Genomic DNA, 26898 nt, shown 5'->3' with positions numbered 1-26898 from the left:
TTCTAATATAAAAAATGTGACAATTTTTCAGAGTAATTATACTAGTTTATTGAAAATAGGTCTAAAAGTTTCAAAGCTTTTGCTTTAAAATATGGTTAAGTAACTTAAATTTAACTTAAGCGACAATTACAAAGATAAAAAATTGATTAAAACAAAATTTGAAAGAACATAAACAAGAATGGAGAATACAGTATAGTGGCAAAAGAATTAAACAACTTTTACTGAAAAATAATTACATAAGTCAGATAAGGTTTATTTTTACCATAGTTATTGACCCCGTGTTAATAAATTTTTGTAATTCATAACTTGCATTACCGTTTAGGAAAGTAAATAAATAAAATAAAAAGTCGTCAAAATGTCAATTCGATCTTGTATTTATCCATTTGCAAAAATTTTCTTCGGTATAATGTATTCTCAATTGAAAATTTTCTCAAGTGTAGAATTTAAGTAAAGAACGCCATCATTTCTGTTGTTACAGGAGAGAAAATGGAAAATGAGAGAGGTGAACAATGACAGCGTATCCCCGCCGCGAACGATGACCCGCCACGGCTCGGGCCACGCGGCGGAGGCGCGCCGAAACGCGCCCTCAACACAAACCTCGATGCCACATCACATAGAAAACTTAACGCTTATTAGGCTATGTCTACAACTCCTACGAGTGATATCACACACGTGTCGTAAAACTTGCGCCTCTCTGCCAAGAGCACGCGTCATCTTTAATTATTCAAAGCGTCCTCTAGTCAAATTAAAAAATGTTCATAGTAATTTACGAACTAGTACATTTCATTGCAATTTGAAATTGTCGTTAGTGAATGCTTTAGTGCGGTTATTCGTTGTTGCCAAGTTTATTATTTGTAAGGGTGTAAAATGGGTTTTTGGAAGGAAAGCGAGAGGATTTAAGCAGTCGCGGATGCTCTTTCTGTTATATGTTGGTGGATTTAGTAGGTATAGCGAAGGGCGGCCTGATAATGACTTGCACATTGGCGGAATTTTTCCTATGGAGGGTGAAGGAGGTTGGCAAGGAGGGCAGGCTTGCATGCCTGCGGCTGAGTTAGCTCTGGCTGATGTCAATGCCAGGTCTGATTTACTCTCGGGTTTCAAATTACTGCTCCACAGCAACGATAGTAAGGTACGCTATACAAAAATTGTACATACTATACAACGCAATTTTACAAATTGCCAAGATTCCAAATATTTATACGTAAACTAAATATTTACGCTACACTTTTAATTGGCCGTCAGCAACTTTTGTGTTTGAAGTAATGAATAAATTTTCATGAACATGTTCTTACTACATTCATAATTATGCTGGTATTTCTAGAAAGAGAATCTTCCACTATTGCAAAACAACCTAAACCACACATACTTATACTGTTTGTCATTAAAAATAAAAAATAACAGGTTTTAGTGCATGTTAAAGTTAAGTTGTTTAATGTTATTCCTGTCAACAGTGTGAACCAGGCCTGGGTGCAAGTGTTATGTATAACTTGTTATACAACCCACCACAAAAGTTGTTACTATTAGCCGGTTGTTCAACAGTTTGTACTACAGTTGCCGAAGCCGCTAAGATGTGGAACCTCATGGTCGTACGTATAACAAATTATAATAATACATTATGCTTGCGTGTTTAAATATAAACAACTTTTCATACTCCATACAAAGTTACGATGTATCATAATAATGTAGTTTATATTGCAATAGTAATTTTTCAGGTTCCAGATATAAATTCCAAAAATAATAATTACTATATGGCCGCAAGATGAGTTACTGTCAAAAGTTAAAGACCTATTGCAATTTAATATAACAAAATAAATAAATGTAATATATTATTGATTTAACCACTTGATGATTAACAACGTCTTCTAATATATGTCACGTATAATTATATATTGATTTATATGTTTCGTAACATCATAGACCTTTTTTAATTTATGATTGTATAATTTCTGTAGTATGTATGGTAAAAGTTTTGTTTTTACTATTTTTCTGTTGTTTTTAGCTTTTCTTGTATCTTTAGAAAAATGCTTAAATGAATTAACTAAATGGATCGACTCATTTTCGATTTTTATACTTAGCAACACATGTCGATTGAGTTTAATTTATGTAAATAAATATCAATGATTCAACAGTAGTAAAGTTAAGAGGTAAAAGAAGGAATAAGGTATTGATCATCAGGTCAGCCGATTGGTGCACACTGCAAGACATAGTCCTCCCTCAAAGATCGCCACGATACGGGCAGCTTAACACCGGTCATCTTGAGCTGTCGTTATCCAGCGACTTTCCGCGACCTTGATTATGTCATCGGTCTATCTGGTAGATCCCTAAGACCCATGCGGCGTCCATGTCCCACCAGCCTGTAGCTGATGGTTGTCATACGAGAATCTTTCGCCCTAACGACCAAAGGTTGCACGAGCTATGTATGTATCTTCTTCGTGCTACATCGGTCACTTTGGTTCTTCTGTGTATCTTCTCATATCTGAGGAGATCTCGCATCGGAAGCCACGTGCTCTTTAGAGACAAGTATTCATTTTTAAGCCGAATTCATAGTATCTATTTAATTTAACAATTTCTCTTTTCTTGTTCAGCTATGTTACGGCGCATCATCTCCTGCTTTATCAGATCGTGCGAGATTCCCAACGCTGTTTCGCACACACCCATCAGCGACCGTACATAATCCAACACGAATAAAACTTATGCAAAAATTTGGCTGGTCGCGTATCGCTATACTGCAGCAGGCAGAAGAAGTATTTATTTCGGTAAGTTGTTCAATATTATTCTTATTTCGTTCTTATTTAAGAGCTATTTAACTTTAGTGCGCTTTACGATGCGAAGTTGAGACGAAACTATGCAATACTAACTAAGCCACTTTCATTATTCAAACTTGCATGGAGAGTGGTTCTATCCAACAAGAATTATTTGTTACTCCAAGATGAATCTTCGAAACTTCTCCGCTTTTGAAACCATTTGCGCAGTATTTTTTTTAAATAGATGATTCTCTTAAATATTATGAAATAGTTGGTCTGTCAAAATTGTCAGACGTCAAATTTGACAACTAATTTTTTCTTTACTATTGTTTAATTTAACCACAAGTCCAGTATAAGGAAAGATGGCAAAAAAAATAAAGGAAAGTGTAATACAAAAGGTGTGAATACCTAGAGCAATAAGTATTAAACGATGTTGCCACTAAAAAGAAATTGCTTCTGCTGAAATTACAGATAAATTGTAACTAGGAGAAAAGTATATTGGTAATTTTGTAACTCACGAACGAAATAAATTTTGTACGCTAGACACTATTGATGAGTTATTTGCATTATTAATATATTATAACATATCACAATATAAATATATATTTAATTGTTTTTTAAATATAGTAATATTTCAATATTAGGGGGACCGGAAAGTGAGTTAAGTTAAATTCACACGACTACATTTTTAACAAGATTTTATTTCTAATCAACAATATATTTACCTTCGGTATGAACAACCTTTTGCCATCTAGTAAACAAATTTTCAATGCCGGAGCAGTAATAATCAATCGGTTCTTCTGTAAAATATGTCAACAGAAACGACATTACTTTCCGGTGCCCCTAATATACCTCACATATAGGTCGATTGATTATAAGTGTAAAAGCTATAAATATTATCTTAGAATAGAGTCAACGAATAACTCATTTGCAGTCAATTAATGTACGATACTTTCTATCCAAAAAATCAATGTTTCAGAAATAATAAATCATTTAATAATACTTTAGTAAAAATAAGCGTTTTCAAAATTTTTTATGTCTCCACAAATTTTGCACTGCCAAAATTTATTGACCTATCGCATTCCACTAGAAAAAATAAGTTAACATAACATATTTACTCTTTAAAGAGTATGCCATCTAAATGTCTTCCGTCATGTGGCATACATTGTTTAAAGTGGAGCCTTGTGTTCTGCTGCAGTGACCTTCGATCAATTGAACTGATTTCTCGATGAATATTTTCTATTAAATTTAGCAGAGTTCAAGTTGACAATAATACTCCCTGTTAACTGACGTTCATGTTGATCCATGTAAATGTAAATTCTCTCTTTGAGGTAGCCCCATAAAAATATCCATTGGAGTTAAATCATGTTACCTCGGTGCTCACGCGACATCTTCAAAAGTGACTGATAAGTTTTTGGGGAAAAGCTTCTCGAAGCAAATTCATCAAAGCCCCGACCGTGTATGAAGGCCAAGGGTTAGCTCGTAGGTTCAGAAAAAATAAATTCGTAATCATGCGTTTACATTTCTCACTGTTGATGTCGTCTTTCTGCGAGCATTTTACAAAAAAAAAATGCAACAATCTCATTCGTAGTGAGGCACACCAAACAGTTACTCTGCAGCTATACAATGGTTTTTTAAATGTTTCAGTCGAAAGTTGCAAGGTCTTAGGGACCACTAACTACAGTTTTGCTTTTTAACGTGACCGTTCAAGTGAAAAGGGGACTCGTCGGTCCAAATCCAGACCTGAAGCGTGAAAACACTCCAACATCGTTTGACAAATTTTTTTGCATGAAACCAAGTCATCTCTTTTATTTCTTGAACAATTTGAATTGTAAAGTGATGGAACTTCAGATCCTTTTTTAAAATTTCATGAATTATCGCTCATGAACGCCCCAGTGACGATGCTCTTTTCTGTAATGAGAGTCGTGGATTTTCACGCAAACTGCTTTCAACCAGATCAATGTTTTCGGGAATCCTTAAAAATCGAAAAGCAAGGATTCTCTTATTCTTTGAAAAAAAAAATTACTTATCATCTTACAGTTACAGAAGAATCATAACTCTTAAAAATTTCCTCGAAGGCGAACGCGTGATACTCACTTGATCACTGCAACATCGTGACTGGGAAAGCCATTTTCTTCAGATTCCAACGCCACCGACATCGTCTTGTTACATTTATCACTTTTTAATATACGTATTTAAAAACACGTATCTGCTACCAGATACTTTATATACATTCCAGTGCGCTCTTAGAGGATAGAGGTTATTTTGTTAGTAGCATAACTAGCGATGGACCATCTCTGTGTATGCGTTGCCCACACAGCGATTGTTGTATAGGTAAATGTTGACTTTACGGCGAATGGGGCTCGGAAAAGAGCAACGGAAACGTTTCAGCTCATAAACAGTTTTGTGCAAATTTTATTTATAACTAACATTATTATTAATTAATGTATATACTAAACGGTTATTTAGCGTAACTTATCCAAACTAAAATAAAAATATCTGATCTACCTACCATGAAAGTGAATGAAAAATATAACAAAACATTAATCATATCTATTTCATTATCATTTAAGCTGTGAGATGTCCATTTATGGAAATAGAACTTTCCCAATTCCAATAGGACCGTAGAAGGTGACCTGCATCTGTGGTCTGAGATGCGCCGCGTTAACCAACGCGTGATCTCCACTCCAGAACTTAAAGGGCCCAGCAGCCATTTGTTCTGGGCGCTATCTGCCACCATTTCAACTTACCACTCCGCTGGGCTTTGTCTGGTACTTTCGTCTACGGATCTCTTCTTGTTAGATATAGATAAATCTCATCAATAGCAACTATCTACGGCTCGTTCAACGAATGTGTTCTTGCCAATAAGGCTAGAAGTGAGGCGCCATGTTTACCATTAGGTATATATTCTAAAACAAAAGCGGACTGACTTATTTATGTATTAATCACTTGAATAAAATTGTAATAGATAGATAGAAAGCATTTCTGTTTGAATTATTTATGTGTATAACTAACGGATTGACGAAAATACGGATTTATATAAGTCACGAATTCCTATTTTGTTTTCACGAAAATGTGTCCTTATGAATCTGAATTATGACGAGAATTAGTGATAATAATTAATAACCCAAGAAAGCTTTACTTATCTTTTCCATTTCATTAACACATAAACATGTTCTTAAGTCTTCTATGATATAAAAGGTTTTTCATGTTTCGTTTGCATCAAAAGTTTTTAACATATTTAAATTTTCATAATTATAATTAACAAATTAAAACCGTACATTAGAAGTGAAACTCGTTACGAACTTTTAACGAACTTAAAGAATTTTAATTAATTAACTTACTTCACCTTGTTAAAATTCAAAATATAAAGAGTTTATGAACTTATATAAATGATAAACAGCTGAATTTTAATAACCACCCCTTTAATAATATTTTTACAGCTTTTAAATTATTTGAGATTTATTATATCTTTAAAAAATGTCCTATTTCCATTTACCAATTACTATTTATATAAAATTTTTAGCTTTTCCCTGTCTGTTTTTACATTACGCGAAAAAAAAATTTTTGTTTTGCTTGATTTATTTAATGCTCTTAATTGTACATTTAACATAAGAAAGAAAAACATAGAGTCATCATAACATAAAAAAGTACAATGGGTAGACTTATCACTTGAGGCGATTTCATACAGACAGCCATAGTACGGGAACAGAAGGGAAAGTTGCGGAGAGTCGACGTGGACATTGTACGACATACTGTAGACTATGATAAACATATAATATACTAAAGTAGGTTTAGTTATATATACTTTTATATGTAAGAAAAGGACCAATATATAGCTCCATTCGCCAATGTAGTGGTAGCCTTGCAATAAAGTGCACGACTACTACTGCATTGGCGGAAGGAGCTATATATTGGTCCTCTTCTTACTTAGAATGGACTTCCGCAAAATAACGCCTGAATCCATTAGATACTTATATATATATATATATATATATATATATATTTATAAGAAGTACGTTAAAGTATACAATTACTAGTTGTCCACCGCCAGCTTAGCGAACTTAATGATCACCCCCTCAACCTCCCTTTTATACAGAATTTTATAAAATTGATCCTTAGCTGATTTATACTTGATTAAATACATATTTTGATTGAATTTTAAATCTTTTTACCTTATGTGTCTAGAGATATTGTGATGAATCATTACATAGGTGGATACCTCGTGTTTTGTTTTAGACCGTTGAAGACTTAGAAGCTCATTGTAAAAAATCTGGAATAGAGATTGTAACAAGGCAATCTTTCCTCTCTGATCCGAATGACGCAGTACGTAATCTTCGTCGACAAGACGCCCGAGTTATAGTTGGGCTTTTTTACGTTGTCGCTGCGCGTCGTGTACTATGTGAAGTGTATAAACATCGCCTATACGGAAAGTCCTACGTGTGGTTCTTTATCGGTAAGTAAATCAATGTATTAAAGTAAAATAATGTGTTAACCAAATCACATATATAATACTTAGTTTGAATATTGCAATCTACTTCTGTTACTAATCGAAACAACTTGCAAAAGATTTAAAATAAAATAGTTAAAGCATAGTACATAAGCTAAGATGTCCCAATAAAAAATGCATTCGTGGTGGCCACCTCCCTTCAATATGACTTTTCTTGAGAACCTCAAAGAACCGTCTTGCAAAAACTAAGACGTGGAGCTGTAATTGATTTTTATGAAATAAAAGTGTTTTTAACTATGGGGTGTTAGTGTTATTAACTAAGGGTACCATCACCCTCTTTATTGTAAACACCGTAGTCACGTACCAATAATACAACTATTTTTCGTATAGCTAATGTATTAAACCTAAAGCAAGTTTACATATGTTATACGTGTATGAATATTTAAAAATTAACTTGTAATCTATTCGATACAGTATAAACTATACAGTAACAAAATTTAACTATAATTAAAAAAGAAATACAAACACCAAGTACCTAATGCTTGAAGGAATAGTTGTACAATGCTTACCTAATGAATTGAAAGAATATAATAAATTTATTTTTTTAAAAAATAAACTTATATGCATGATACAATTTAGGTTTTTAGCATATAATGCATTTAAATATAGTAAATTGATATGATTTGTTTTATTTATCTCATTGTAAATAAAGTTGGTAAAAGTTTAATGAAAATAAATTATTTAGAGTAATAAAGTGTACTTCATATTTTGTAAATGGTTAATATCTACGAAATCACGACAGCTATTTAATATACATGGATTTTGTTTATGTACTTACCTCTATATTACGCACAATTTGGTATAATTATGGTTTAATTCAAAACTGTAACAGAGACCGCACCTTGCGCCAACTAATTAAATTACACCGCCATTTCACTACAATAAGACTGCTAACTGATGTTAGCGTAAACAAGTTATTTCATTACGGATATTCCCGCTTCTACCTTCGAAATACTTGTTCACTCAGCTGTATTATGTCTATTACACCAGTTAAAATTATAACAAGCTAATTTATTGGTATTATAGTTGGAAATTTCATCAAGTCAAACATTTAATACGTAACTTTTAAAATATTAAATACAAAATAAACAGGATTATCATTAAAACTACTTGACACATCTACAAACGATTCCCACTAATATCCCATCCTTAATAATCTCCTACGAATATGTCAATAAGGTAGTAATTTAACTTCAATTCAAAAATTTTTACAAGAAAATTGCAAAACCTAATGCTTGAATAATCAATGAAATACCACCAGCCTGTACTGACAGTATGTACCCTTAAATCATCCAAATAAGCCAGAGACACTGTTACAAAACACGTGCAATTTCGGCAATTTAAAAATTGTTTTAAACATATTATTAAAAGGGCTGTTAGGCGGTTAACTTAGATAAACATGAAATGAATTACCCCGTGGCACTTGGACTCCCAATTATTAAATTTAAAACAAATTTATCATATAAAAATTTGTAAAAATGACAAATTATTATTTCTATCGTCCAACGGCCTAATATCTGAAATTTATTACGACATTATTTTCCAGTACATGGACATAAATCTTGTCCAATACTTTCCATCTTTACGGACCACCGTACTTCCAATCCACCCAATCGTGTTCTAGCGTTGTCAGGCCATACATCTCTTTGTTAGTTCACATACGCAGTCTCCATTCCGAGGCTTTCCTATACGATAGATGTTGCCAACTCTTTCCCACTTTGGTTTATATATTTAAAGATCAATAATGTAACAAATAAATTACGTTATTTCTTCTTATTTTATAACACTAAATATAAAGATTAGTTTAATTATTCATACAATCAAATTATTGCTCAATTTACGAAAGAGCTTTGCGTAAACTATCTTTAAACAAAGCTTGGATCCAATTTTCATATCTTTATGTGCCCTGGCTCACTCCCAAACTACCTTGCTCACAGTAATTTAGTTCACTTTGTTATGTCACTCTATTTATTATTCTCGCTATTAATAGCATCTAATTAGTTGTAGTTTTAAATATTATTTAATAACATATTTGTTGAAATTTTGATACTATTGCATTTTTAAATATCGGCAATAATTTATGAATATATAAAAAATGTTTAAAAACCAAAAAAAATATTATAATAATTAATTTATTATATTAGGTTGGTACGAAGATAATTGGTTTGAAACAAATTTAGAAAGAGAAGGTATAGATTGTACAGTTGAACAGATGAGGGAAGCTGCCGAAGGCCATCTAACTACAGAAGCGCTTATGTGGAATCAAAATTCAAATCAGACCACTATATCGGGAATGACCTCTGAAGATTTTAGGTAAGCGCATTAATAATAATCATCATCATTTCTGGCATAGAAAGTCCAAAGGTGGACATAGGCCTCCCCCATAGACTTTCAATACAACTGTTTGGGAGCGGCCTGCATCCAGTGTGTTCGGACCACCATTAAGTGGTCATCTGTCTATCTTGTCTGCTTACACTTCTCCTGCTTGCGCGTGGACTCTACTTCTGAACCTTATGGCCCCAGCTGCGATGTGTTAATATTAATATTAAAACTTAATAATAGAAATTTTAAAGTGTTAAAATTTCATTCACTCGTCATGTTTATGAACAAATTTGAAAAATATACTGATACAATAATGCAAATATTTTATTATTTCATATAAATTAAGCTTTATCGAAAAAAGGTTTGATTCGTCTCAAACAACGAACACTTCTATAGAAATAGTATTTGAGCACTGCCAGAAAAAAAGAATAAAAGTTATAGCTAATGATGGGCAATTCAATAACAATATACAATACTTTTAATAATATATTGTAGCTTGTACTTCTGCACAATTAAGCCAGAATTTTATAAAAAAAAACTGCGAGAAGTTGGTTGCGCGTCTAATGTATAAATAAAAATAAGTGAAAAAAGCAGGAATTTATAATAATAATTATATTTTGTACAGTAGTGTAAGCCAAATTGTTGTGCATGCAAGTCTTTAGGTAAATAACTAGATAGCAATTTTTATTTGAAATAAAAGTTTGTTATGTTCACACAGATCTCGGTTAAATGAGGCTTTAAGAGAAGCTGGATATGATATAGACGGGGAAAGATTTCCTGAAGGCTACCAAGAAGCACCGTTAGCTTACGATGCCGTTTGGGCGGTCGCACTCGGTAAAAATAAGAAAATTCTTTTGGTATTCTACTTTTTGAGATATTCTCTAAAACTGTAAAATTTATTTCAGCGTTCAACAAAACAATGGAGAAATTGGAAAAAGACGGTTTAAGTTTGAAAAACTTTTCATACACAAACAAAAAGATCGCAGACGATATTTATGAAGCTATTAATTCAACTTCGTTTCTGGGTGTCTCGGTGCGACTTTTATTCTTCACCGAATCATAAATAAAAAGAAATTAAAAAAGTTATAAATTTAGTGAACAAATTATAAATAATAATTCAACGTTTTTGCAGGGATTAGTTGCTTTTTCCTCTCAAGGAGACCGGATAGCACTTACACAAATTGAACAGTTATCTAACAATCACTATGTTAAGTTGGGATATTACGATACGCAATTTGATAACCTCACTTGGTTAGATCGGGAACAATGGGTCGGTGCGTAATATTTCTTTTATATCAAATATATAATAAGTATTTCATATGTCGAGACATAATTAACTGGTATAAGTTGTATTCTTGTTCAAATTACTTAATTTTTGTGTTGTTTTTTTTAAACGTGTACATAAATGTTCATAATTATGAATAAATCTTTATCCTAAATTTATGTTAGAGATTCGTCTTTTACTGGCAACTAAAAACGATGAATTCATATATATAAGCATTAATTGATTTCGTATAAATATGTAGTATTTAACATTATTATTAAAATTGTTAAGAAAACGTAAAAATTATTACACCCAAAAATGTTACAATAAAATAACAATGTACAGTTGTATCTTTACGAGATTTGATGTCAAATGGTCAATAATATCACATATTATGTCGTTAAAAATATTACATATCTTGTTTCTGTAAAGTATATATATATATATATATATATATATGTAAGCTAATATATTAATTCTATAGTCTAATTTTTAATAACTCATAATAATTCAGGAATGATAAATATTTGATTTTTATCAGGCGGAAAAGTACCTCCTGATCGCACAGTGGTAGTGAACGAACTGCGTACCGTCTCTTTGCCACTGTTCGCTTGCATGACTGCTCTATGTATCGCCGGCATATTGGCCGCTATTGGTTTAATTGTCTTCAATACCATACATAGACATAGAAGGTATGAAAATAAATTTATTTGTATTATAATTTCTAAATATTTTTAAAAAGGTTTATAATACCAATTTTAAGCACCCACACGCTTGTCAACAAACCTTAACGAATTCAAATGTGTGGATTGAGTGTTTGGTTTTGGTTTGTGTAGATTTAAAAGCACTTGTACTCGATCCGTACAGAGTGTCGGTTTTCTGTTACAAATTCAAGGGAATTGGCTTAACTCTTCAGAACATTCTACGAACTCGCGAGTGTAGAGTGTGAAGATTGATCCGTATACGTTGTTTCAGGTTTTTGACTGTTTGCAAGCGTGTGGACGTGGTATTATTTACGACAAATTTGTAAATACTTTGTTCCGTATTAGGATGTGTTTTAATTTTTGAAGTTTGATAAATGTAATTACTTTGTATCAACGTATTCTTCAATTATTTATTTTTCACTCACACAGGGTGATACAGTGGTCTCATCCAGCATGCAACACGGTAATGTTATGCGGATGCTGCGTTTGTTTGGGGGCAGCTGTTGCCCTTGGTATTGATGGCAGATGGGTTACGCCCGAACACTACACAGGGCTTTGCGCTGCCAGAGCTTGGCTCCTTGCCATCGGCTTTTCTATGGCTTACGGTGCTATGTTTACAAAAGTCTGGCGAGTACACAGACATACGACCAAACCGAAAGCGGAAACCAAGGTACGGTATTAACTATAACGTTATTTATACCTCAAATGAACTTATGAATTAATATTAATTTCAATGTTTAAGTTAGATGTATAGAAAATTTTTTATAATGGTTTTTATAACTTAATTCGATACAAAAGATAAATCGAGCTGAAATCGTTTATTTTCATTTCCCGAGTATTGGTAGTTTACCTTTTTTATTTTATTTTTATTGAGAGTTTGGTTTTGGATGTCTAAATTATAATGACAATATAAAACATAACATGTTAAGTCGTATTACAATAAACTCTAATCTTAGTAACTGGTTTCCATAATAAACGCGGACACCTACAAAGTATTTTAAAATATGCTTTTACACAATTATCTCCGTAATTTTCATTTTACTTAAATTTTATACATATTTTAAGTGAGACTATGAGGTACAGTGGGGCACAAAATTTTGTTAATGGAAAATCTTATATGGTATAGAAATTATTGTTATAAATGCTTAGTACCATGGATCATGTTTGTATCCATAAAGAGATCATATAGTTTGACTTAATAACACTGTCACCAGCGTTTATTCATTCTAAATATTAATTTCAAATACAGAAACGTGTACACGGATGGAAGCTATATACGATGGTTGGCGGACTACTAATAGTTGACGTAGTCTTACTTACGGCATGGCAACTTCGAGACCCGTTGCAGAGGCGCGTGGAAACCTTCCCTTTGGAAGCTCCCAGACACCACGATGACGACGTTCATATTAGACCTGAATTAGAACACTGCGAGAGTGAGCACAACACTATATGGCTAGGTAAATATATCTATCAAAATTATTGTATATAACAAATATATAATTGAGTAAAACTTCCAAATTGTATTGTAAATATGTATAAATTTTAAATGTGTTTTTATTTTGATATTTTATTATGATAAAACGCTGTCGTGCCTCGCAGCTGGGAGAAGAAAGCGGCGCTCAGTAAACGCGAAAAAACTCATTGTAAAAAAAACACTAGCGATACAAATTAGAATTAATAAAAAAAAAACTTCAAAGATGTGGGTGTATAGCACATTTATTCTCAATTAATGTAATGTACACTCCCCTTAAATCGATTATTAAAAAAAATAATAACTTTATGCTAATATTCTCAGAAATAAAATTATAATAATTTGCATAACCATATAACATTACAATCAATTATTGTTTACTATTTGTCCCTGCAGATTTTATACTGCCAGAAGTAATAAATCAGTCGCAATCAATTAAACAAAATGTAACATATTGCATGGTGATTGCTTTATACAGGATAATTAGAAATAAGTGCAAAAAGTTTAAAGTTTTTCACGAACAAATGAGCTAAATATTCACCTTTTTAAAGTGTTTACAGCTAAAATCATCATTGGATTTATGGTAAAATCTTAGTAAATATGTTGATTGAACATTGAAACATTTCATAAAATTAACATAATAAAAATATATCTATAATTTACATGAGTACTGTTGATTTTACATATTTCGTGTTTTTTAATCAACTGTATTCGTTTTTTTAGGTGTGATGTATGGGTACAAAGGATTGGTGTTGGTGTTTGGTCTGTTTCTTGCTTACGAGACAAGATCGGTAAAAATCCGGCAAATAAACGACTCGAGATACGTGGGTATGAGCATTTACAACGTGGTGGTGCTCTGTCTGATAACGGCACCTGTTACGCTGGTAATAGCGAGCCAGCAGGATGCAGCCTTCGCGTTTGTGTCCTTGGCTATCGTCTTCTGCTGTTTCCTTAGCATGGCATTAATATTTATACCCAAAGTACGTACAAAAATATTTACATTTTATTTATATTACATTGGTGACACTGAAAGTTTTTAGATTGGTCAGTTTAAAAATAATATTTAGAAATAAATTTAAAAATCGAAAACTCAGCTACGTTTTCGATTTTTAAACTTTTCACTAACAATAACTTTTTACTAACCTTTTCACGTCCATTACGTCATTCTATCTACAAAGAGCCAGTATATAATAGTTTTCGTTTGAGTGTTGTTTTAGAATAAAAGTCCTAAAATAACTTTCACGCGGAGTCAGTCCATCTTAGTCCATCTTCATCAGGACAAAACGTCGGCGCGCCCAAATAAATGCCATGTATTTTACGTGTGCACCATCCGAATATCATTTAAAGTCAAAATTAAAACAAAAACTAAAAAAAAAGAGGTTTCAAGGTTTCGACATATTAGAAGCGGCGGCTACACGTTAAAATGTAAAAAGCTACCAAAGAAGTGCTGACACAGTGTTTCCCACATTTAAAGAAATGCGACGAAGCCTATATTATCATTGAAAAATTTTTAATGCAATAAATCAATTGTTAGCTGATACTTGTTTTTATTTTGGTATTCAAAAAACTTTTTGTATTACCTCTCGTATATAAAAAAAAAACTTTATTAAGAGACTAACAATGAACACGCTTTATTTTAATTCATTACTTTGCCTAGATTTTACCTTATTTTCAAAAACTACTTTACAACATAACGTCGTGGCTATTTTTATTGCCTTTATTTTTGCCTTTGTATAATTGTATTTTATATGTATTACGTAGGTAATAGAAGTGATTCGTCATCCAACGGAACGAGCGGAGAGCGGTCGTGGATCAGGTTCCGGCTCGACACCCGCCGACGAAGAGCGTTATCGGGAACTTGTAAAGGAAAACGAAGAGTTGCAAAAATTAATAGCGCAGGTATTTTTACTCTTATTAAGATAACCTATGCAGTAATCAAGAAAAAAAAGCTGAGTTTTGTGCGTAAAATTGATCACCCATCATTCTGTTGAAAAAATTAAATTGTTGAATAACCGTTTACATGAAAAGTAAATATTAAATATTAAATTATTCCTTTTTTTCAACAGATAGTGATCATAAGACTTTTAATTATTTTTATAGTTTTATTTGTATAATTAAATAAAAATGGGTACATTTCTTTTAAAAAACGTAGTTCACGATTTGCATAAATGAAATATGGACGATTTTTTGCCTAATTGGTAAAACGATCACAAAAAATACATATAAAACCCAGTTTCCGTTTATTTCTTCTCAATATGTGATCCGTTACGAACTTATAAATAAAAACATTGTAATGAGCTCATATTATAAAGCTATTTTGATTTGACTTGAAACGATTAATGAAAATAAATTCTGGTATGTTAGGCTCAAAAGCCCGGATAATGGAAAAGTACTTAGTTATATGTATATTATTCCATTAATCCTTGAATCATTTTCCTTATTTTGTATATAATTAATTATACATATCGATGTATTTCGTAACCACCACAATTTGCAAAAATAATGATTTAAAAACGTTAAGGTGTAATGTCTATTAATATCTTGACGTTAATTATTTTTATAAACATATTTTCGCTATAAAATACTTTTTGTTGTTTTACATGAAAGAGTAATATCAGAGAGTATTCTCTGTACAACACATACTATACTTTTACCATATCACTCCGAAGTACACTGGTTAAGAATACATCAACATTGTCAGCGGGCTTATTCACACCCGGTTACAATAAAATATTAAATAATCAGCCGTTGAATTCGAAAATATGCCTTCAACTAAAGCTTTGACTGCTTGAGAATGTGGGTATACCGACGAACAATGATGATACACTGACTACAATAAATTGTTTCTACGCCTCTTTGAAATCAAATGTTACGATTTGTGTAAAGCTGAACATTTTCACGCGCCAAGTGTATTTGCAGAAAGAAGAGCGAATACGTGTATTGAAGCAGAAGCTTGCGGAACGGGAAACGGCAGCGGCGGACGTGACGCAAGGTACGGGCGGCGTGCTAGCTGACCTCGCCACCGCCACCTCCGATTATGGCACATCCACAAACTACACGCGATCCTCGCGCGCTTCCGTATCCGATCTGGATTTCTCTGAGAGTTACCTGTAATGTCCGTCTTCAATATTCTTTAGCTGGGATGAGTCATGACCGTTACGTTTTTTTTAGTTCTCCAAATTGCGCAAAGCTTACAAACGGTAATTATTAAATACATCTTAATTACAACTAAACTTCGTTTCATACACTGCCTTGAAAGGTTAATAGTACCTACATAAGGTAACATTTGTTATATCTTATAATCATGCCATTTACAACATTTAATACCATTAAAAAGGGTCTCAAAATTTGTTAATAAATTATGTTAAAACACGTATTATAGATCTATTGTAATATATATCTATTACAAGCAACATCACAAACCTTATTTTCATCAATCTTAATGATCTACTTTCAAAACCGTAAAAATATACATTATATGACCGAACAGATATTAAATAATAACTAATTATTTTGTTTTAAATTTGTAGTTAACGGGTATGGCTTCATCCAGCATACAGTTTTTTGACTTCCTTAGTCCAAAGTCAGTCATGCCTATTTCCTTCGTCAATTTTGAAAGTCACATCTTTCGAATCTCTGTTTTTATTATGCTATGTTAGATCAATAGTTAATTCTAAAACTATATGTAAATTGGTTGTACCATTTCTAAATTTTACGCAATAAATAAAATCTTTATTAAATTTATCGTTATATTAAGAATTCTATATGATTAGTGATTTTGTTAGATGATAATTATAGATATCTTTTATCGTTTCATAATAATCAATGCACAATATGTTGTCTGTGACAAGATCCAATGTGAGTGCGTGCTCTCTTTTCATCTTGTGATACATTCATTCTCCATTACATCATCATGTTGAAAAAATGCTTTACAAGTCTACGTTCATGTTAATATGTGTCATATGTCATCACACATGTATACTTCAGAAAATTTTGTCGTAACAATTATTCCAAATATAAAAAATATCATTAACAAATACCATCGTGATAATTAATAAGAAGAAAAAAAAACATTTTATCTTTATTGTTTGCAAGTCTGAATTTATTTGTTTCGCCCTCTAAAATATTAATTATTTATTTTTGTCGCTTCAACTATTTTCTTAAGTTAAACAATTTTTTTCTACGAACTAGCCTTTTTGGTTATAATATTAATTAAAAATGAAAAAGTGATCTATAATTAAAAATAGTACTTTTTTATCCATCTTGTTTTAATTAAGTTAGTAATTTTTAGGTATTTATAACAACATTTTATCTCCACGATTAAACTTTAGAGACATCTTTATTAGAAATGTTAAAGAAGAAATTTTATTTTGTTCACATATTCATCATCAATTTCTTTTCTCTATATTCTAAATTTTAATTGTTTTTAATCTTAATTGCAAATTTAAGTTAGATCTCTGTAAAGAATGGTTTTTACGTAAAGTTATGTAACAATTAAAAAATAATACTCAATGTTTTGGATGGCCTATAAAAATTAAAAATAATAACATTACTGCTTTAATTAAAGACTTATATCTAAACTTTAAAATTTAATATTTAAATTGCCGTGTTAATCAACAGTTCCTTGTAAAAATCGTCAATGTAGGAAACGTTGGAGTTAAGGGTAAACTAATATATTACAGTTATGATTAAAACATAGTTTACTTTATATAAATACTCATTCACAGTTAACTGTTTAAATTTGACAAATTTTAAAAATATTTATAAAAAAACTGTTGTACATATGTAATCACTAAAAATTGTGAATGTTTTCAATATTTTAACAATTTCAATTTCTAGTATTATAGACAATTATCAGATTTAATGTTCTACGATAAAAAAATATCTGTCTTCGTTTAAACTCACACTTATTGGATTATCTGCACGATGCGAAACGCCCAATGTCTGTAAATATCTTTACCTATAAATCCCACTAGACTGAATTAGCGGTACTTCTAGTTGTATGTGTTCTACTCGTAAATGGTTCTATACGATTGTAAACTTGACATAGATAACTAAATTTCTATCTATTTCCTTGTTACACTTTGGTACTAGTTTACTGTAACGTCTATTGAACCTTTTAGGCATCCACTAATAGTGTTAAGATACGCTACAACGATTGGTCTTAATGCTTTTTTAATATTATTAAAATTTACACAAATGTCTTCAAAATTATCACGTTTATAATTTATTGGCACAATTATAGATTAGATTTTAGATATTAGATTAAATAAAATCATTGCCAAATAATGTTTGTGCTCATTAATTAGCTTTCTTGATTATTTTAACAGAAATATTTCAAAATTATTTTCGAGAAAAATTATAGTTCTTTGTAATTCATGCAGTCAAATCTCGTTAAACACACGCAGTAATGTTAAAATAATTGTTATAATTTTAAGAGAGACAATTGTAATTTATTGATATTAATATATTAATCAAATTAATTTTAGTTGTTAATTGGCTTGAATTTTACGTTAAAGATTTTTATTATTTTCATTGTGAGGAGAGAAAGATCATTCGGCGTTGATAGAGTTTTTCTATCGCGATGTTATAGGTACGTCAGTTTTTATCGTAAGTATTTGTTTCGAGTCGCATTGCCTGTAGTTCGTTACACGTTGTGCTAACTCCAGTGTATTGCATGGTCCCTCCCTTTACGCACTTGGTCACAGCCAGCTACATAGATCACTTATATTAATGCGTTAAAAAACAGTCGTAATCCCTCTGTTCGTTTTGTCCGACATTTTCACCGGTAAATATGCATTAGGAATATTGCAATAAGGATTATAATCCAATGTACATTATAGGTATAGTAACTAAGCAACAAATATAGGTGTTGTATTCCTTCAATGAAAATGATATAGGATTGTCAAATATATCTGTAACCTTACTAACAATTGTCACCAGCACAGCTTTTTAAAATAAGATTGTCACGCAGTATCAAATATATTATCAAAAAAAATTTTTGAAAGTTATAAATTAATTAAATTGATTATTTTGACAAACATTTTAAAAATAGAATACCTTTACAATAAGCTGGGTAACGAGATTTCCTTGCATGAATGTTGTTATAGCAACTGTGCTTTTTTAAAATATCCACTATACTTTTTAATAAATAAATAAATAAAATTTATTGGGATTTGTATTTATTGGGATTTTAATTTAAAAAAATTAAACAATTATTTGTGTTTTAAGTATAACGCTATACGTTTTTGTTAATTGACATATTTATTATTGAAATAAATAAATACTAAAGTAAGCATTCATATGAAGGTATATATATATATATATGTTTAGTTAAATAATTATGTTGCTTGCTTACAGAGTTTTGGTTAATTTCTTTTAAAAATTGTATAGACGCTTTTATTTTAGACACAAAAATGTGATCAGTCAATTTTGAATTTAATTAAAGATTAATCAATAATAAAATGTTCTTTTTCTCTCTCGACAGATGTACAGGACGAGCACGTGTAAAAGCTCACAGGGCAATCATCGATTATTTATGGGTTTTATTTATATGTATATATAGTCTCTCTTGTAGTACTATTTTACTAAAATCTATCGAGGTTAAGACGAAGTGTTCTTATAAAATTAGATTATTTATAACGGATAACGATAACCAAGAAAGTTTAATGATTACGCATAAGTTGAATTGATAATGATATTGTCATTTAAGGTAACGTTGGTTGTTAAAAATATCCGCTGAATTGTTAGAATTTAATTACACACGCTGTTTCGCTGAAATAACGATATCAAATTTAAAAAAAAAAACCTTACGAAGTACGTGAACGTTATCCAATTCATAAAGATTATTGGGTGCATTTCATACGATAGCAAAATAACGTGTGTTATAAACTATACAGTGAATTTGTAGTAAAATAGATATAAAATAATATTAACATAAATAAAGCTAGTTACACTTTGTTTATATAAGAATGAATGTTGCTCAGTACGGTTTAAAAATTTAACAAAATGAACGATATTAAAGCGAAGATTGTTAATTGTTGGTTATAGACGAAATGTTTAAAGTTGTTATCCGTTCAACGAATAATCTATTACTAAAACTATTCATTACAATGTTATAAAATGGCGGGAAATAACTTCTAGCTTAACGTTGGTGATTTTGATCTGTATTACATACTGGATCGGCAAGAAATAGTTTGATGTCGCTTTATCTATTAACTTAGTAGACACCCGCATACTTCGCTTGTCCATCAAGAGACAGAACTAACAGAATATGACCTTACATATCACGAGTGAAAATGCATATATTAATGATTTTCACTGTGTGCCACCAATCAAACGCAACACTAGATCCTTCTGAAGAATTGACAGCTTTATTCCAGTGATATTGGATGCCAAAGCATACTATATTTGTATATAATAAATTAATGTATAATATTTTTCTTTTCAATTCATTGGTGAGTTTAAGATGTTTTGATATTTAACTTTGTCCGTCATCTGTGAGATACGTAGTTAAAATAATGATTGCAGCACTGCCACTACTAAATTTTATAGACGAGCATAAGTGACAGATTAGATAGAAGTCATAGAAGTAGATTGATAAGTGTTTATTTATAAAAGCACTTTAGCTTTCTAGTGTTGTGAAACAATATGTATTATATTAATATAATTTTATGTAGAACAACATTTTAAACGTTTGTCCTTTTAGACAAGTTTTCGTTTAATAAATCGTTATATACTTGACACATTAAATTTTTTTAGTAAGATCGGCATTAGTTTTTCAATTCTTGCTTATATTGTTCAAAGGAAATTATACTAACCTGACATAATAAATGCTTTAAAAATGGGAGACATACGATATATCGGTTCTTGATTATTTTTTTTTTGTAATATGTGCATTAGTTTTTTAATTCTTGCTGTACATTGTTCAAATGAAATAATACTAACCGGACATAATAAATGCTATAAAAATGAGAGACATCTGAAATGTTCGTTCTTGGTTATTTCGTAATTGTTAATCTTTTTAAATGATATAACAAAATACATTTTAAATAATTTTCGGCCTCTAGTCAAGATTTGACTGCATAGAATTCTATTTTACGTTAATAATTATTGTTGAAATTTATATTAATTTAGCAAAGTTTTAATCAGAGTTTATTACTATGAAATTGTTAAATGTAGTTATGGCTTAATTTGAACAAAAATAGTAAAGTGATTTACGTTTTATGATATTGATTATATTTGCATTTTGCTTAGAATTAATATTTCCTGACGGACAATATAGTTCATATTACTGCAATTATATTTTACAACGAATACATTACAAATAACATGATATTGTACTGGCTCGAATTGTTTTTTTCTGTTTTCCTTGAAGAGCAGACACGTTTTAAATGTTAATATATAACACAAAATAGATAATACAAGAATATGTTTAATTTTTTTTACTAGCAAATTTTTAATTCTGTGTTTTTGTAAATTGTATGGGCCAGTAATACAAAATCCGTTTTAATAAAACATTCCAATCGCCTTCCGAGAACGCTCTAATAGTCTCGAAATTAGTTATTTACATTGAAGTAGCTTATAATTGTTTCGATGTATAAAATATATATATTAAATTATTTTAACTTTATGTTAACACGGCTCACTGGAAATACATCACTGTAAATAAAGGAAATTGGACGATCTAAGTGTGCAAATTTGTTTTATTCAGTATCCTCCTAAAATTCTCTACAAGTATTCCTTAATACCTTTCAATATTATTTTCTATATTATTTATCCAGTTAATAATAATAATTTTAATGACAAACTTTATTATACGTCTTAGAAACAATAAAACATCTCGCAATATGTCAAAGAAAACCTAAGAATAAATTGTATGATATTTGAAACGTAACAAAGGGTTGCCAACTTTAAAAAAAATATCAAACAAGATTATTGGTTATAAATGGCATACATTGCGTCGTACATTGCGTCATCATCAGCGTCGCATCGAAAAGGGGAATGCCAGAAAAATAAAATTGTTCATTTACGTCAATATAAATACGGGCGAAGCTCAAATCAATATACACACTTCTACTTCGGAATTAGTGTTGTTACTAACTCAAGACCTATCGGCCCTAGGAACAATCCTACAGATGTTAAAACTTTAAGAGGCTATGTACAGCTCATTGGACAGCAACAAGCTTAAAAACTTTTACGCCTGTATTTATTTCTTTTAGAATGCGGCAAGCAACTACAAGTAGTACAGATTCTACAGGGAAAGAATAAACAATAATTAATTTTAATATAAAGTAATCAGAATTTTATTCAATCCTTACAACATTATCACTACGTTATTTATTACCTAAGAGTCTATTTTTTATAATTTGATATCAAATTATCTAATAATACTCATGATCTATTAATTTTAAAATGTATAAGATATTCTTCTATTCAGTAACAGGTATCATATCAGTACTTAAACTGATATGATACCTGTTACACTAAGGTACGATGGTTTGCATGCTTTAATGTTACATAAAATAACTTTGCAAAGTATCCTCTCTTAATGACATGCAAAGTGGTCTTATGAACTAGAGCGCATTGGCATTCTTTTTAAGTTATCCCGGTTATCAAGTGATCGTATGTTACGGATACTGGAAAATAAGGGAAGCGAAAAAAATGTCAAAATTATATTTATTTAGTAATGATGTAAATTACCTACAACATTCATACAATGTATATAACAAAAATTTATCGCGCACTATCTTCTGTACTAGTCTTCGTCGGAGTGTATAGCTTCGGCACCACTGCATCCAATTTACTGATGATCAAAAATTTTTCTAAATTGTCACCGCCAGTGTCACGGAAAACATTATATGACTTTTAGATCTATAACTATTTTTTTTACATCTGTTTATGATGTATTTTATTACAGAATTCTCTGAAGGAAGATGTATAGATCGTATTTTTCAACGAAGCGACAAAGGCGAAAAGTTAATATAAAAAATTACAACGCACATATAAATACTGGCACATTTACTGGCACATATAAAATTTAAATAATTAATGGATGCAATGTGCACTGTTTTTAAATAAATTTCTTAAATAAAACTTTTTCTATCAACAGCTGTGATTTTATTTTATTCCGTTTACTAGATGTTATATATTGATCTATTTTCGGTTATGGTACGAGATACAATCGATAACTACGTTTTTTGTGGTTGTATTATAATTGAAGGTTAAAAATTATCTTTAAGAAGACTGGTCAGGTCTATCATACATCAAAGATAAACTTAGTTTTGAGATCTTTTAGGTCTCTAAAACACCAGCTGAACGTTAATTGAAAACTATGACACAGGCAAGTCGTTATAGCTAAAAACTAACTGACTAAGATGACATATCTTCGATAGGACGTAAATGTAATTTATATATACAGAGTGTTTAGGTATAAGGTGTAAAAGCTTTATAGGAGTAAATATATAGCTCAGTTGTCAGCAAAAAGCATTAAACTTGTACACCTATTTCCAATCATCCTGTATTACTATACGTAATCAATCTGAAACATGTCACATTAATACATTTTTTCTATAGGAATGCAACACGCCAACCACTTCTGGCAGTACAAACTCTGCAAGGACAGGTAGCAAATAATAATTAATTTTAATATTTTGTAATATGGATTTTCAAAACGTCATTTATTATACCAGATGATTTTTAAATAGGGAGTACCCTACGTAAATTGACAACAAATGCCCTATTACACCCCTGAAAAACCTATACAAAAAAGTATGTATGTATAATAAATAATACTATTATAATTTTAGTAAAGTACTATTATTTAGGTGTGTATATTTTTGACTTCAATCTATGCAATGATGAGAGATTTTGAGCAACCTAGAATTTGTAACACCAACGAGAAAACAGCGATAAAGCCTTTGACAAATAAAAGCAGCATAAATGATTTTAAAGAGTATATAACAAAATAGACTTAATATTTCTAAATACTCTGTATAAGTCAATCAACTTTAAAATAATTTGAAATTTATTGACATTGCTCAAGTAGATTTTATAATAATTATCTTCAAAGGAAGTGATATTAAGAGGGTACAAATTATTATAAAACTTGATTGAAATTGAGAAATTCATCCGAATGGTTGAGAACTTCTACCAAACGAATTATTCGAAGTCATGGCTCATAAATTTTCAATAACTAAAGCGGACGTCAAAGTAAACCTGTGTACTCCGATATCGAAATTCCGCGGTGACTTCCAGCCCCGAGCTGTTCCGATCATTTTATCGATGTATTTTAATCTGAATGTTTTTACTTGTATTAAATTGTTAATGACTTAAAAATCTTAATTATTATAATGAACAGAACGCGATTTGGCGTAAACAATTTATTTTTCAGCTTTTTTGATAAAGGACATTTCCTACTAGTTTTTTTAATGATTAGTAAAGATGTCCAAGATATTGGTTTAAAACGGTGTCAAGGACAAAATTTGTTTTTATCTGTATTTTTTTTAACAAATTTAAGGATATATTGATAAAAATCATTCATTCAACACTGGAACTTATAACAAGACTCTTGATCCTTAACTTTTCTTTAAATATATAATGTTTTTGAATCTACTTTGCTTCGCAAGGTGTTATAGTTCTCGTTAGAAAATACGAAGAAACTAAATAACTTTCAAAAAGTTTAACAATACCGATTCATGTACACACAATTTCCTTCGGATTTAGCCTAAGTGATAAAAAATAATTAAACTGTAATTACCAAGGATTGTCATTTGAATTAAATAAATGGCATATTAATTATATTTTGCGTTATATTATTACAAAATCTGTATATTTTTTTCACAAATGAATTCGAGATTTTTTGCATTTTTATTATATCATAATCATATACGCATTCATAATCTTGAAAGAAATCATTATGCATATGCTTGCCCATCACACGCAAGTTGTTATAAATATTTTTAACTTTATTATAAATCGAGAATAGAATACATAAAAATTACAGTAACAAATAGATCTCGGGATCATCGACAAATTTAAAAAATACGTTTTATAAACCAGATAAATGTTCTTGCTTCTACAGTTTACTAAAAATGAAAACAAACATTTCATATTTATACAGCGGGCTTAAGGAAGGCTACCAATATGTTTTAACAATTTATCATGAGCTGCTGGAGTGTAGTTTTAATTTAAAGGCGTTTATCATACGAGAAAACATAAATGTTGTTATTTATGACAAAATATTAAAGTAAATTTAACTCACACCCCGTTTGTACAAAATTTTGTTAATTAATCACAAATTAAGTTTTACTTTTCGAGATATTTACAAAATATTTGTAATATTTGAGAAGAGACATACTTATTATATTCAAAACACAATATATATTAAGCTAAAATCAAATATAGGCTTATATTGCTTATATATAGGATAAACTACCGTCGAACATTTAATATTACAGAAGCATGTAAGATCATTAATATTTTCATACATATTTACATATGTCGAGACAACATCCGACGTCAAATTTAAAGAAAATAATTTCGAAACTAGTTCATTAAATGTAGCACGTCAACGGTAACAAACTTCTCAAAGGTCTAACTTCTAATATGCTCGGGAGCAATCACTTATCGACAGTCTACGGATGTTAGTTTACCTATTAAAATAGTTTATTGCTGTTAAAGTTCCAAAAGTAATCAAGAGTTTATTCATATTGTTTTAAAGTCTTTTCCAAGATAATGTGATCATTTATTTTTTTATGTAATAAAGACAAACAAGTGTACAAGAAGTCACAGTTATTTTTAAATTAAGTCGATCTCGGTTTACATTCAAGATTTTTTGTTTAAGTTCCTTTTATCGCTAAAGAAGGAAAGAGTAACATTTCACCGTTTTCAAAAGCGACACTTTTTTACGACAGTTAGTCAAAAAGTTGTACCCAACCAAGTAGAGAGTCGGCGCTCGGGAACCCTTGAGGAATGCTTAATGCATTTTAAGTAACTGCCCAAACAGAGATCTCCTTCCACATATACGCCCCCCTCCCCCGAGGATAAACGTCTCCAGGTCGTTATCCGCGGCCTACTTCACAAAATAGAGATCTCCGACGTTATCGACGACCTCAAAAAAGCGCTCTCTGGCGGCCGCGTCTGCCTAGTCTGCGTTTAAGCGAGGGCGGTCAGAAGAGACCCGTATCGTTCCAGACCGCCGAGTAGTCTTAGGCTATTTTAGACTTATACTAAACATCAGTCACAACACTAAAGGTGTAGGTCTTTTATCCCTCTTGCTAAGATAATTCTTGTAACAGTAGTACGCTTAGCCAGCGTATAATTTATAGTTCGTGGACCTCCTGTTTCCGTAAGCTCAAAATAGATGAACCTGCACAAAGCCTAAGCCGGCTAGCAGCGTGACGTCTATCACATTAAAAGCAACGGACCTCGAAGCTGCGTAGACTACAATTCTCATTAGGGCAACAATGTTTGTCCAATTAAAAATAAAATAAATCTTAGAAGCGTGTACATTCACTAGTGGAGAATTAATTTAACCTTTTTTTATTATATTTCACGACGAATCGTATGAAAGCAGGGGCGATCCGTAATTTCATCTTTATAGGAGAGGCAAAAAAAAATTGATGACTGAAGAAAAATTAAAATACAATTACTAATAATGAGGTCACTAAAGGAATCTTGATAGCTTTGTGATGAACAATGATATTATGATATAGAGATTTACTACATAAATATATTAGACATATTCAAATTGTGTGAGATGTTACAATTCAATATTAGGAAAGTTGTTCAAGCGAATAGAAAGTTCTATTTAATAGATTATTCGTCGGGAACACCCAATAAATTTTCACAACGTCTTATCAGACTATATTTCTTGGTTTACA

The 26898-nt window shown here is 30.8% G+C and overlaps 1 protein-coding gene across 1 annotated transcript; it reads left to right on the top strand.

Annotated features, from left to right (window-relative positions):
• Positions 1 to 493: 493 nt before the first annotated feature.
• On the top strand, positions 494 to 16129 carry GABA-B-R1 (gamma-aminobutyric acid type B receptor subunit 1). Its single transcript, XM_068772668.1, has 14 exons — positions 494 to 1129; positions 1452 to 1586; positions 2586 to 2756; positions 6984 to 7200; positions 9399 to 9567; positions 10295 to 10410; positions 10482 to 10609; positions 10709 to 10850; positions 11382 to 11532; positions 11974 to 12214; positions 12794 to 13001; positions 13739 to 13995; positions 14777 to 14914; positions 15935 to 16129. Exons 1-14 carry the CDS (start codon positions 494 to 496, stop codon positions 16127 to 16129), a joined length of 2904 nt encoding a protein of 967 aa, XP_068628769.1.
• The last annotated feature ends 10769 nt before the right edge of the window (positions 16130 to 26898 follow it).

The sequence above is a fragment of the Battus philenor genome, unplaced genomic scaffold (genome assembly GCF_028537555.1).
Source record: "Battus philenor isolate CCGP_79_NKW_IND1 unplaced genomic scaffold, ilBatPhil1.0.hap1 SCAF_5, whole genome shotgun sequence".
Classification (NCBI taxonomy): Eukaryota; Metazoa; Arthropoda; class Insecta; order Lepidoptera; family Papilionidae; genus Battus; species Battus philenor.
This window is presented reverse-complemented; position numbering and strand designations above follow the sequence as displayed.

Coding starts and splice junctions, on each gene's coding strand:
- GABA-B-R1 (XM_068772668.1), top strand. CDS start 494: ATGAGAGAGGTGAACAATGACAGCGTATCCCCGCCGCGAACGATGACC. Junction 1,130..1,451: donor TCCACAGCAACGATAGTAAG/GTACGCTATACA, acceptor TCCTGTCAACAG/TGTGAACCAGGCCTGGGTGC. Junction 1,587..2,585: donor AGATGTGGAACCTCATGGTC/GTACGTATAACA, acceptor TTTCTTGTTCAG/CTATGTTACGGCGCATCATC.